Source organism: Perca flavescens, chromosome 1, assembly GCF_004354835.1.
Source record: "Perca flavescens isolate YP-PL-M2 chromosome 1, PFLA_1.0, whole genome shotgun sequence".
NCBI classification, from domain to species: Eukaryota; Metazoa; Chordata; class Actinopteri; order Perciformes; family Percidae; genus Perca; species Perca flavescens.
The window spans coordinates 23,679,248-23,693,375 of NC_041331.1; the positions used below are offsets into that span (position 1 = coordinate 23,679,248).

Genomic DNA, 14,128 nt, shown 5'->3' on the forward strand with positions numbered 1-14,128 from the left:
AATGCTCATATGATGTCTTTCTCAGCAGCGCTGCAGGAGTGGAGAGGCAGAGTCTAAATCCAGATTGCAATGATTAGACATTATTGGAGTGTGTCTGTGATGTGAGTTCAGGAACTGCAGCATTTTCTGCTCATTTAGAGGAAAGTGTCTGTAATTCCTCAGGCCAGTGTTGTCAGGGGTGGGTATTGTTAGTGAGGCAGACTATTGTTGTCACAGGAAAATGGACCATAAATATGTCTGATCAAACCTGATGTACCGTGCGTATGACAAGCCAACACATTCTCACTCCCAGCACGTCAAAAAGCGTCTAGCCCTTTGGCGACAAGCACGGGTTGGATCACCCTATAGAGTGTGATCTTCAGAATAGGTTTTCTGGCTTTGCTCTGATTAACTTTTGAAGGATCTACTTGCAAAAACTAATTTTGATTGGAGTTTATTCATTGAATTTAGTTCAAATCTATTGATCAGATGTCACAAATGTGTAGACAGAAATACAGATGGAGAGTAGTAGAGAAGTGGCAAAACAAAAGACAATTAAAAGAACCTTCTAGGTTTTCATTCAGAATAAGATATTCAGCAGGTTTGATTCAGTAAAGTAAATCAAGACCCTGATCAGTGATTCCGTAGCATCTGATACCTGCTTCTAAAAGAGGTATTGTATTCACAAAGACTTTCCACAGAGGCAGACAGATTACCTTCAGTGAAAAGTTACTAAAACCTAGAGGCAAACAGATTGCTATTACTACAATCAATACCCATTTTCACGGTTTAATCTGATTTATAGACTTCCTCTTGGAGCCTCATCCATCACTGTCAAAAGCCAGTTAAATTGAAATGGATAAAATGCCACAATATGTACATCCTCTTACTTGTTGACAGTTATTGAATATAACAATAGTAGTACAAGTAAAGTAGCTTACAGTGAGATCCCAGCTGCTCAGTGAGCCGTATGGCTTTATAAAATGTGTTTTTGATTCAGTTGACTGGCTAAACTATGTAATATTAAGGCTCATTGTTTTAACTGCTTAAAACAAAGTGAATATTAATAACCTGCAGTATAAACTAGGGAAATAAAAAATAGCAAGCCTGACAGATTCATGCAAGTAAATGTTTTAAAGCTGCACTACATTAATTCATATGTCTATATTAACAATCACTCAAAAGATTATGTGAAATGTGTCACTTGTAGTGCTGAACCCACAGAAAATCAAAAAAAATGTTCAGCAGTTTTCAGCAAAAAAGCCCCAAAAACCTACTGTACGCTACCTGCCAAGCCCTGAACAGCAAACAGACGAAGTTAGCGACTGGCTGGGGAACACAGTGGAACGTTTTGGGCTAATGAGACAGGTATTTCTCTCACGAGTTGGTGGAGACGAAAACAGAGCTAAATGTTAATGTTCACAGGTGGCCAGAAACATGACTCCAGTGAATCCTAATGTTGCTCCATAACTGCTGGATACTGAATTTGCTAACATCAAATTAATTGCCATATCAACTTTATAAATTAATTATAATAATTATATGAAGCATATAATTGATTCAGCAACTTTAAGTGGACTGTATGGAACTGAACTTGCAAGATATAAAATTATTACAAACTAAAATGAGTTGTTTCTTGGGTCTCTATGTTTTTTATTTATTTATTTTTGACTCTTTATGTCTTCTTAATACCTGTACTTAAAATACTTGTACATATTATTAAACTGCATCTTACACTCTGAAAACCCCAATAAAAAAGAGAGAGAACAAAAGTAGACTGTATGGTCACAGAATAAAATTGCATTATGTCAGTTGTAGTCAGTAGTTATGAATCCATTTTTACATTTATTGGCATTTCTACCTGTTTTATGTTTTCTTTTACAGTAGCCTATTTAAAATACAAGTTAGTGTCCTACATTTATGTTTGACTAATTGTATGTGAAAGTATTTAATAGTAATTGTATGTGTATGTTTGAAATTATATTTTGGGAATGTTTTACACTATATTATTAATACCAGTAATCTGTTTACTTGTAAGAAAACTCCTGTACTGGAACATGTCTGCCTGGGTGAGATTAGAGATGATTTACCCCTCACTTTCAACCTTTTCATTATGACTTCAGGCCTCCCCATTAGCTTCATTTCCACTACAGCAAATCCCTTATCCACCATTACACTCTCTTACCTTGCATACAGCACGGACAGATATGCACAAAAACAAATAGATTTGTCATCTTGTTCATTTGCATAGGTCAAAGCATTCAAGCGTGACATAAAAAGGGCAAAGATTAAAGTTACATCTGCATCTGCGGGCAATTACATCCTGTCAGGTCTTTTCAGCTAATGTGCTCACCTATGGTTCGATGCCTGGGGATATCTGAGAATATGCAGATAAGAACTTGTAGCCATGGCAACACAGTTACAAGTCAAATTCACTGTCACAGAAAACAATTAACAGTGATTTATTCACATGTGAAGCATTTTGGCTTTTAAAGTTTTTTGCTTAAAGCCTCTTGCCTCTAACACTATTGTCTTTCTGTAGATTGTAAATGTAGAGTCATTTCATCTTTGGCAGGGTTTGTGTTTAATTTCAACTGAGAAGAATAGCTGCATGGACTCTTCCCACGTTTTGTTTCTGTGCGTGTCCCTGCAGGTACTGACGATTTCCCCTCAGCTACCTGTGGCTAACCTGCAGGAGAGGGAACAGAGAAAACCTCCTCACTGCTGGATCCTGAGGGCCATTACATATTCTCACTTCTGACAAGCTGCTTCCTTTTGCCATATGGTATTCAAATTTCAACTGATTCCCCTGATCACACCAAAGACTTCTGCCAGGAATATATTCCTCGATGTTTTATGTCTCTGTGTCAGGGGCAGAAAATAATGAAAAGACATGATAAGTTGCCTCTCAAAGCTTTTTTCCCACAAGAAACAAAAAGATGAATTATAGAGGTAGAGAGAGAAACAGAAACACAGGGGGAGAGAGAGAGGGAGAGAGAGAGAGAGGAGAGAGAGAGAGAGAGAGGGGGGTGCGACGTTGATTTTATTTTAGGAGTAGTTGAACATTTTGAGAAATACAAGTATTTGATTTTTGTCAAGAGTTAGAGAAGATCTATACCACTCCCATATCGGTACGCTAAATATGAAGCTACCGTAAGAAACAAGTTGGAAACATTAGCATTGAAACAATTGTATTTAAAAAAAAGTTTCATGGAAAAATAAAACACAGGCATTAAAAAAATTGAACACTTGTTTTTTGCATTCTGATGTGTATTTCAATGACAATCTTCAGTTTTGTTTAGTGACAGAGGTTTTCAGTTTCAACTCTGTCACCATTTTGGTGTGGAGGGTAGAGGTGTGAGGGGAGAGGAGAGGAGAGCGTGATTTCAATATAATCTGCATACTAAGGAGAGAACATCTCACTTCCTGAACCTGCTGTCTGTTCTGAAGCCAAAGCCTTTGGCATCACCAAATAGCAATGACTTCAATGAGTTCACCTGGAACTCCCAAACCGCAAGTAACGCCGAAAACACACCAAGCAGAGTGCTCGCCGCAATATGTAAATAAATTTGTGCTAAACTAAGCTGACTTACTGCGGACTATGTACATTTATAAGAATGGTATCAATCTTCTCATCCAACTATTGCTAAAGCTCATTAACTGGACTTTAATGCCATCCATACTATGTGAGCTACGGTCAAGCTTTAAATTACAGCCTGTAAATTACATTGTGTACATACAGAGTACCATTGAAATACCTACTGAGTGGGCGCCTGGGTAGCTCACCTGGTAAAGCTTGCGCCCATATACAGAGGCTCAGTCCTCAACGCAGCGGCTGCGGGTCCGGTTCTGACCTGCGGCCCTTTGCTGCATGTCATTCGCCCTCTCTCTCCCCTTTCTAAGCTGTCCTGTCAGAAATAAAGGCCTAAAAATGCCAAAAAAAGAAATACATAATGTGTACCTACTGGTAGGTACAAGTAGAGAAGTACATGGAATAAGGGTGTAACCAATTTGCCTTTTGGAGGGACCTAGAAATAAATTGCCATGCAAATAGTTTTATTTGACCTAGTACAATAGCCTATATGTTCTTCAACAATAGCTACAGTATGTCATGAAAAGTAGCCACACTATGTCTAGCAGTAGATTTAGTTTTAATCGTCAGATGGATCTTGTGTTGGATTTCAAAACTACATTTAACATTTACAAAAATAAAGCACACAAAAATACAGCATTACAAATTGCTCATATGATTAAAATGTTCAGGCAGAAGATGTACCTGTCAGTCTTTAATTCTCATATCAAAGCAAATGACTGTAATTTTGCTAATGCTAGATCTCAAAAGGGAAGACAGACATATTATCACCCCGGCTTCATCCAAATCAGGCCAGCACTTTGCTGAGATATTGTACGTGACTAATGTTCACACAGAGACTTTGATACAGTTGGATGTATATTTTACTCCACATTTACAGGGAATTTAATCTCAGCTGTATACTTTGTGCCAACCTTTAAATATGTAAATATTTCAAATCATTTTCTGGCACAAGATGATGTGGTAAATCAACAAGGGTAATAAATGTATGTAAGATAATAGAATATTAAACAAATGTACACACAGATTCCATATCTATAGTCATTTTAAAGCTGAAAGCTAATGTTTGGAATGAGTACCAGCAGGCAAACAGGATGAGTGGTCAACTAAAAGAAGATGTAAGTAATATGCATGGGAATTCTGTTTTGTTGAATTGCTTTCATTCAAAGGTTTGAGCATGCAGAGGCGCTCGCATTGCATATATTAAGACGTGTCAGTGAGGGAGGTCCTTTTGATGAAAGTGGGTTTCCATGTTTATTTAATGCCATGGTTTGCAGAGCTCTGCTTGAACGTGGATGGTAATGAGGACTGGCATGTTGAAAACAGGCTGTGCCACTCGTCTCCTCCCCAGGTGCACACAACAGTCAGTGCAGAAAGCAGCCCGTTTCTCAGCTCCTGTCCCTGCATTTGTCATTACAAACTGAGGACATTACTTCCATGACTCTGTCATTTCTAAATGCTGTGTGTGCATGTAGATCAGTCTGTGTTGTTTAAAAAAAGTTCCCTTTTAAAGGCCAAATGTATGGTGGCCCTGAGAGTTCAACACAGAAAAAACTAAACTAATGCAAAATAACAACAACATTCTGATTGTATTTTACATATTGTATTTTACATATTGTACAGCAAATATATATAGTGTACATAGTGTTCACGCTACGGCATGTTTACATGAGGCGTTTCAGCTGTTCGGCCAATGTGCTGCTCACGCTACGCCTCCTGTGGAGACACGTAAGTCACAAGTAACTATCAGCTATATAAACCACGACTCGTGTGCATGGGTATGTTCATCAGTTTTGAATGTCCCCTGGAAACTTGTTTTACAACTCAGTTCTGTTTAGTTTTCTGCAATTTGCTGTATTTGGTTGTGTTTTCTGACTTTGCACTCCATTTTGTTATGCTGTATTATGTGTTGTCAAACTGGTTAAAAAGTTTTGCACATTTGCTTGTGTTTTGTCTATTTGCATGTGTTTTCTTTAGTTGCAGTGCATTGAACTCTCAGGGCCACTGCACTCACCAAAAATCTATTTGGCATTGATAGCAGATTCAAGTACTTTTGATTTAAATCATAGGGCGACCCTTGATTAAAGATTTGAATCACAAGATGTGCCACAACAAAAGAAAAAAAAGCACATGCACTCAGTAGTTTACATCAGTTATTTTACTGTTATATATTACAAATAATCAAAATATTTACATTTAGAAAATAATCTATAATTTTTTTGTATTTATTCCAATGTTTCCCCACAACTGTACAGTATAATAAACCTACAAACCTGAGACACTAAAATAAAATAATTAAAGCAGGGACAGATTTCGGAAAGCTTGCTACACAGTAGCAATTATGAACAAAGTACAAAAACATATTGGACCCATTACATCTTTTAAGTCAACGAAAATCTGACTGTACTGTATTTACCACAAAATATACTAAATATACTACCTTGTCAAATCTGCAAAATATCCGCCAACTATGGCTGATCGTGTAAGCAAAATAAAATGTTTAACATTTACGATGTGATTTCGACTCGAGCTAACCAGAGGACATCGTGGTGCTCAAAATGATGGTGTTCAACCTTGCACCGCTCTTCTGTCGGACTCCTGCTTCTTATCCTTTCACACACATGTGCACACAAAAGAAACAACTCCATCTATTCACTCCAGTGTTACCTTCAGAGGTCGATCATAAGGTGCTGCTAAACATCACGTTTGTGATGAACCATTTTTGTCCAGTGCATTTCTGAAGAGCCAGTTGGTAGCCAAACTCATTGTCGCTGCTCGCTACAAGCTCTAGGCATCTCTTTGATTTCCTGTTCTGAATGGATCCTCCCTGAAAAGATAAAAAAGCAGGCTGGTGAAAATTGTGCTGGGCTCCAGAAGAACAATTTGTGTGCGCAATATAACTTGCCTCCTTTAAACCCACACTGCTGTGAATGGATATGGATGTATGCTGCTGAAGCGCCCTGAGTGTTTTGGCTGAATCACACTACCATCCTCATTGGGCCCACTAGATAGCATCAACATGGTTTCAAGGCAAAAAAAACATTGCAATTGCCAGTGTAGTCATTAGCGTTCTTCCAAGCAAGGGCCAAGATTTTGAAAGAATACACCGAAGAAAAAAAAGACACAAAGACAATACAGACAAAAACACCTGGTTTCGAGGTGGAAGAGAAATAAAAAAAAAGGCATGAAAGACATGGAAATCTTGTAGTTTCAGATAGTGATTGTCAAATGAAGTTTCGCGAACCAGTGTCGTAGTACCACTTAGTTTTGTGTGAAACTGCTCAGTGAACTACATCTCCCGTCTCACACAATCTACCTCACCTAGCTTGATGCTCGGCTTGCTCGCTAGCTAGCTAGCTTAGCTCTGTTCCACAACACATGTTAACGTTATCTTAACTGCTGTGTTTTATCCAGTTAAATGTTTTCAGCAGATAAGCAAAAGAACAAGCGAGATCCTCTGCTCATTTGAGTAACGTTACATCCCCTGTACAATACACACAGACATCGTAGCTTCAGCGAGACGTCATCCATGAGACATTGAAGTGTGTAGTCTTTCTAATTACGTATTTTCACAGTCTTATACTTCAACAGTTTAACAACATACTGAGACTTTCTCCAGTTGAAAATGAATGTTTTAAATTGACGAACATCATATTTGTAATCCATGGCTCAATTCAAACGGGATTAAAAAAATAATTATCTCGCCATTGACTCTCGTTCACATTTTTTCCCAATTAAGGTCCCACAGACTGGAAGTAGAAGGGCGGGACTTCGGCTCTTTATACTGTATCTGAAATCTCTTTCCCGAAATTCAGCCGTGGTGCAGAATTACAGCCACTAGAGCCAGTCCCACAATGAGCTTTGCTTAGTATGTGCCATTTCTGTGTCTGTAGATATTGAGGAGGAGAGAAGGGGGGCAAGGTGGATGGTGGGGGTGTGGCCTTGACAAACTGCCACTTTGCTCGTTTGAAAGCCATGATGTCTCTCTCTCATGGGTGGGCCAAATTCTCTGGGCGGGCAAAGCAGAGAAAGGGGAGGTAACCTTGCTCCTTATGACCTCATAAGGAGAAGATTCCAGATCGGCCCATCTGAGCTTTCATTTTCTGAAAGGCAGAGCAGGATACCCAGAGCTCGGTTTACACCTATCGCCATTTCTAGCCACTGGGGGACCATAGGCAGGCTGGGGGAAAGCATATTAATGTTAAAAAAAAACTCATAAAGTGAAATGTTCATGCCATGGGACCTTTAATAAGACAGCTGTTGCCAGAGCAGAGTGAGCACATCAGCACTTCTAAAATACTCCAGCAGGATTTTCTCATTACAGTGTCAAGGCAGACCAAGGCAAGTGACTGAAGAGGAGGCCTTCAACAGTCAATACAGTGTGGAGAGAGCTGCAAGGAAAAAGCTCTTGTCAATACTATTATCAGTTTGGCCTGTGTGTGGTCCAAGATACATTTTATTTTATAGATAAAAGATAGGGAATAACTGCTAAAAGTGGGCATTTATGGACAACTATGTAGTAGTAGGCAATCAAGGCTTTTTGTAAACTTAAGAGTATCAGCTACATAAAGCCACATTAGTTTAAAATTCCCACTCTAGGTTACACCAGCTTTCAGATGAGTTGCTAACTGCAGATATTAAAAAACATATTATATGATGTGATAGAATTTTAACCATCTCCATGACAACTGAGCAACTCCATCTGCCAAGGAAGGCCACAAGTTGGTAACAACATTACCATTATTTTGTGAAGCTGCTGTTTGCAGGGTCAACAGTGAACCTTCAAGCTCAATCATTATGTAGGAAAACATGAAACAGAACATAATGTGTTTATTTTTATTTCTGTCTTTTAGGTTTCAAATGTTGAGCAGTGAGTAGTACCCAACACTGTCACACACAAAAAAAAAAATCATTTAGACATTTTGATGCAGACACAAGCTCTATGGCCAAGTTTTCCAAGGCTGGATCAGATCCTGGCAGTGTGTACTGCAGGAGAGCCTCTGAGCCTTAGGGCTTATAAAAAACCACCAAAAACCACCTGTTTAAGCCTGATTCAGAAACAACCTCATACTCTTGGTTGGTGCATACCTGGACCCCAGCATACCTCCTTGTGTTTTAGTTATTACTGTTGTTGTTAAAGTAAAATATTTTTGTTGTTAAGGACTGAGTGACCGACAGCAGCTAATGTTTTGTATGCTAATAAACTATATTATACTAGACAAAACCAAGTATCATCTAATAGTCTTATGCTACAATATATTTCATATACAGAATGACCGCAGAATACGAAAGGCACTTCAAAGATTATTTTATTTAAAGAAGAGGTTCTTTTTCTGATATATCATGTTTTAGACAAAAAAGCTATGGTAGCAGCTGCTAAGAGCAGTTAACATTAGTTAGTTTTGTAAGTTGACTTACAACCTGTAGAGCTGCAAGTTCTCTATATAGCATCTCCATGCTGCTTATAAAATCAGCCTCCAGGAGTTGGCTAATGAACGTTTATGTTAACAGTGAGCATGTAGCATGTGGGAAGGTTGTTATTTGGTTTAGGGTGCTATGGTTTGCTATGGTTTTCATTATTCACATTCTACTATGCTTTATAGGCCTACAGAACAATCAATATTTGTTACAGAAAAATTAAAAAAGTATCACCCACACATATCCACAAAACACACAAGCAGAACAAACCATACAGTTCCCCACCCACCGAACATGTGCTTGCTATTTTAATCAGCACCAACACATGAAGAATCTTTACATGCAAGCATGTATTTCATTTCTTTCCCAAATCAAGGCTTATCAAGAGCAGTCCTTCGTGGATAAAGGAGGTCTTTACAGTGGATGAGATTAAAATATCTGTAGTAAATCAGGTTTTCTGCAACATTTGAATTAAGATAAAACAAAAACAAAATAACAATATGGACTTGTGCAATATCCAAATCACAGGAGGCGCAATACTTGTTCAAGGCAAAATATGTGTTAAAGCACCATTCTGAATAAGTATCATGGTGCTGCAGAGATTTGTATTCTACAAAGTTAAGTCAATGAAAATGAGAATAATAATGCAAAAAATATCATTCCCTCCAATACTGTGACTCATATCGCAATTGCAATATCAATCAAAATAATCAATTAGATATTTATTCTAAATGATTACTAGTGCATTAGTGCACTGTTCTCCAAAGTTGCTATGGCTGCATCAAGGCAAATCTATTTCAGTTTGAGCTTGACACTTTGCATGTGTGCAGTCAAAACTTTGTCAATTATTGATGCCGTATTTCAGAGACTTGATACTCCCCAACCTTGCTGATATGTCCCCATCCTGCTTACTAAATTATACAAAAGGTAACTAAAGTAACCACTTAAACTTCTGTGTGAGAATATGTGACGTATGAGCTTAAGCACATAAAACCTCTTCCCACATTGTGTCAATTGCTTTGGAAAACCAAATAGATACACGTATAGCAGCAGTCCAGCACTGAAATATTGTACTCTGTGTTATAACAAGTGTCTAATATGATGAGATTTTATACATATTTGGCTGAAAGGAAACAAAGAGGAACAAAATCTATAATTAACACTGGACTCACAGCATGGCAGACAACAATATGAGGTCTTTTGAGCCCAAATCAAAGCACATTACAGTAAATCCATTTCACCCACTGTCATGGGCCATGTTGAGCAGGTGGCTGCTTGTTCTGTTAAAACACAGTTTGCAAGCACAGCTAATGAAGAAAGACAATCATTAAGTTTCAATGACTCATTGAAATGAACTGAGTCAAACAGTAAATTAAACCACTGGCCTGGTTGCAAGCTACCACATTTGGTTTCTCCTGTCACATTCAACAAAATACCTTAAATGAGGCTGAATAGAAACTGAAAATGGAATGTTGTGCTTTCTGACGATGTGTGGCGGCTGTGTTCATGGGTTGTCACCTGAGTGAAGAGCCAGTGGAGCTTCATGCGTTTGGCTGCGGCATAGCTGCACTCGATGAGGCGTGGCTTGCTATTCACGTCGACCAGGCACTTATTGTCGTCGTCATCAACGGTGGGACTGAGGAGCCCGATGTGGAGCTGCTGAGTACTGGTGTAGTACACATTCTGCAAGAAACAACACATAAAACAATGTGCATAGTGCTGTAATGTAGGTTCAGACGGCTGTGGTTGGCATTTAGATAATGGTCCCTCTAGATCTGTATATGACTATACAGGTAATAAACTATGCAGCAAATGTTCTTGGGTTGTCTTTAGACATTTACATACACTAAATGTATATTTATACAGCTAATGGAGGACAAGGCAAGGCACACAAAAGAAGCTCATTATTAATTCAGGAATGGGGAGAAAACCCAAATAATTTTACCCTCTCTGATAGCCTTTTTGCTCATATTCAGCTGACAAAAACTGAAAAGCAGGAATAAAGCCGGAGAAACGGGAAAAAGGAATAGCAGTATAAGCATGAGATAAAAAGAGAGAGAGAGATAGAGAGAGAGAGATAGAGAGAGAAGAGTAAAGAGGGAAATTGTGGATTGCATTTACAGACAGACACAGCGGTGCTCAGTGTAAGTGAATTTACTCCAGTGGGGTACTTAAGTACAATTCAGCTATCATTTATTTTACATACTTTGCATAGCATATATATAAGCTTATGAAAACAATGCATTGTTAAAGATGGCTTCCAACTGGTTTGGCTCATGTTCTTAAAATTTTGTTTCCCCTATTCATTTTCTAATGTTATATTAACTCCACCTTGACCAGCAATAACAGTAAAATGCTGCTAACACATCAAAGCATAAGTATTAATCTAATAAATAATAAAGAGTTCTTTATATTTTGATATTTGACATACAGTACATTTTGCCGATAATGTGCTTTTACTGAAGTAGAATTTTGTTGTTTTTTGTTACATTGTTGTACTGGTACTTTTGCTTAAGTAAATGATCTGAGTACTCACTATTACTAGTAGTAGATGCTACTAGCAGCTTAAAACAAACAAATTAACAAAAACTAAATAGAAGGGAGGCAACATCATTTTGTTAGCAGAATTCAAATGACAAAGATGCGTAACAAGAGAACAGGGGAGTTAGATCCATATCAGAACAGACAATTACTTTAAGCAGTGACTCTGTCTGTTAAAGTCTATACATTTCATAAGTGGGCCCGGGCTCTGACTCAGCACCTTCATTAGCTGTCAGAGATATTTTCTTTCTTTTAAACAAAAAAATCAGGGCCATGTTTGATTATTCTGCAGCTTGTCTTAACTTTTACTCTGATGCTTCTTTTAATCTACTCTTATTTGTCTCATATTGCCCAAACAGCCTCCTGCCTCGTTCACACCAGACGTTAAACAGTCTGATGAATGTGATTTTTTTTGTGCTGCTCATTTTTGGAGCAGTGCAGACTGCCAGGGCCGTACGTGGCTGTGCTTTCTATTGTTGCTGTGCTTAAGTCAGTATGTTTTGTTACTGCTTAAGCTGAATCGCTGTACTCCATGTTTGCTGACAACATGCTCTTGTAAAGTCAGTCACGTGTTGGATTGTTAGCTTTGTAATACCCTTTCCTTTCATGCGTGGCTGTGCAATTTTCTTTTAGCATGTTGATGTATTGCATTTAATGCAGCACCTCAGATGCAAAGTCTAGCTCTCCCAAAGCAACTCTGCGACATTTTGACTGACTACAGTAAACATTTGCTATGTATATGTGTCATTATAGAAGCAATCCAGGGTCTAAATCCTCTTGAGGATTTAAAACTGAAACATTAAAATAGAGCAAACTAGATTTGTCTTGCAGAGGAGATGCCTAATCTGATTACTGTAGGAACGCTGGTGCTACTGCAATCCTTTGTTTGAAATGCCTGGATTTATGAGAGATTTATAGCATATAACAGATTTATAATGAGCAAGTTTTAAAGTTATCTAGATCTCAGAAAGGACTGTAGAAGTTTTTAAGGGAAAAGTATTATTAAGATTACACAGATTTCTCCTTAATCAGTATTAATTTGCACGGCAGTGCAAATATCAATATAAAGCGTAATGAGTGTGAAACGTCCAATAGAATGTGAGATCAAGTCTTATGTTTGAGTCTGTGTTTTAGTGTGTAGTTAGCCTGATGAGGGGGTCGGGACTGATGTATACACATGAGGGGTGTGGTGTTGATCTGATTTAACCCAGCCCACTGGCAGGTGGGAGTGATGCGATTCATTCAGGAGATTCATTCAGAAAAGAAGCAGGACACAGCAGGCTGACGGCTGCAAACCACACGCTACCACATGAAGAACACTATTGAAGACAAATACGCTGAAAGACTATTCTCCTTTTCCTACAACACAACTTTGTAAATACACCTTTTAAAACCTGAACTACTCCAGCTCTCTACAACAAAGAGAGCGGGGGGCTGGCCAAGTGATGACGAAGGAGAGGGCGCTGGAGAGTGGATGCTGAGTGGTGGCCTCCAGACTGCTGGAGAGGGTGATGCCAGCAACCATTTTCAGACGTGAACTGAAACAGCAGCTCAAAAAAACCTCATAAAGTGAAATTTACATGCCATGGGACCTTTAAGTGCAACACGCAGGGAGGGATTAAGGCTAGCCTTTAGTAGCTGTGTTCCTTTATTCAACCAGCCTGGGTGAGCTTTATAAGACAGGTTTACAACTGTCACAGCAAGGTTAAACAATCTCTGAAAACAATCTTCTCAGACATTATAGGATCGAGGAATCAATAGGAGCTGGAAGAGGCTGGAGAAAGTAAATGATAATCAAACTATGCTAACATTTGAAGACACTTAAACTCACTATTATTTGGGCTGAGATATGACCTGAACAAGTAGTCCACATATACGGTTTTAAAGACATTAACCAATGAAAAACAGAAGCAAGCGGTTGAAGTAAACCAGAGGTCTATCAGGCTGTGTGTAAGGAAGTAAACCATTGACATTAAAGTGAAGAAAGACACACAGACAAATGTTCAAGTACAAGTTATCTTAATCAAAAAACAGGATTTTATACTGAGTTTCATCAATAACGTGGCATTTTATCCTGAGCTGGACTCAGTTAGGACATGTTAGCCCTAAATGCAGAGGTGTGAAAAATTGGGGAACAGTTTATTTTGTATCCAAAAACATCGAGGAGTGTTTCTGTAAAGGGCAAAATAGAAAACCTGAACCTGTTTTATGAGGTAAAGCTACTGAGTTTGATCCAATCTGAAAGCAAAGGGAAAGTTATTTTCTTCAAGATAGAACAGCTTCTATTGAGTAAGAAAAACCCAAGACGGAAATAAAATATAGAGGTGATATATTAAATCTGGCTTTATGCTGTACGCTGCATGAAACAGTGGTGCAGAGTTAGAGGGCTCTAACCTGAGGTGTCATCCCGTGACAGAGATACAGGATGGGGACATTGTCATTGTCGGGCCCCTGGTCCAGACACAGATCATTCTTCAGAGAGTTTTTCAGCTGGCAGACAAAGAAAAACACACACAGTCACAAACACACACACACACACACACACACACACACACACACACACACACACACACACACACACACACACACACACACACA

The 14,128-nt window shown here is 38.5% G+C and overlaps 1 protein-coding gene across 1 annotated transcript in view; it reads right to left on the reverse strand.

Moving 5' to 3' along the window:
- Positions 1–5,807: 5,807 nt before the first annotated feature.
- Positions 5,808–14,128, reverse strand: part of galnt18b (UDP-N-acetyl-alpha-D-galactosamine:polypeptide N-acetylgalactosaminyltransferase 18b) — a 91,400-nt gene continuing 83,079 nt past the window's right edge. Inside the window, exons 9-11 of the mRNA XM_028579730.1 lie at positions 13,925–14,020; positions 10,508–10,672; positions 5,808–6,398 (exon numbers count right to left, since the gene is read on the reverse strand). Of these exons, the coding sequence (XP_028435531.1) occupies positions 6,252–6,398; positions 10,508–10,672; positions 13,925–14,020 (408 nt within the window). The 3' untranslated portion in view covers positions 5,808–6,251. The remainder of the gene's footprint in view (positions 6,399–10,507; positions 10,673–13,924; positions 14,021–14,128) is intronic.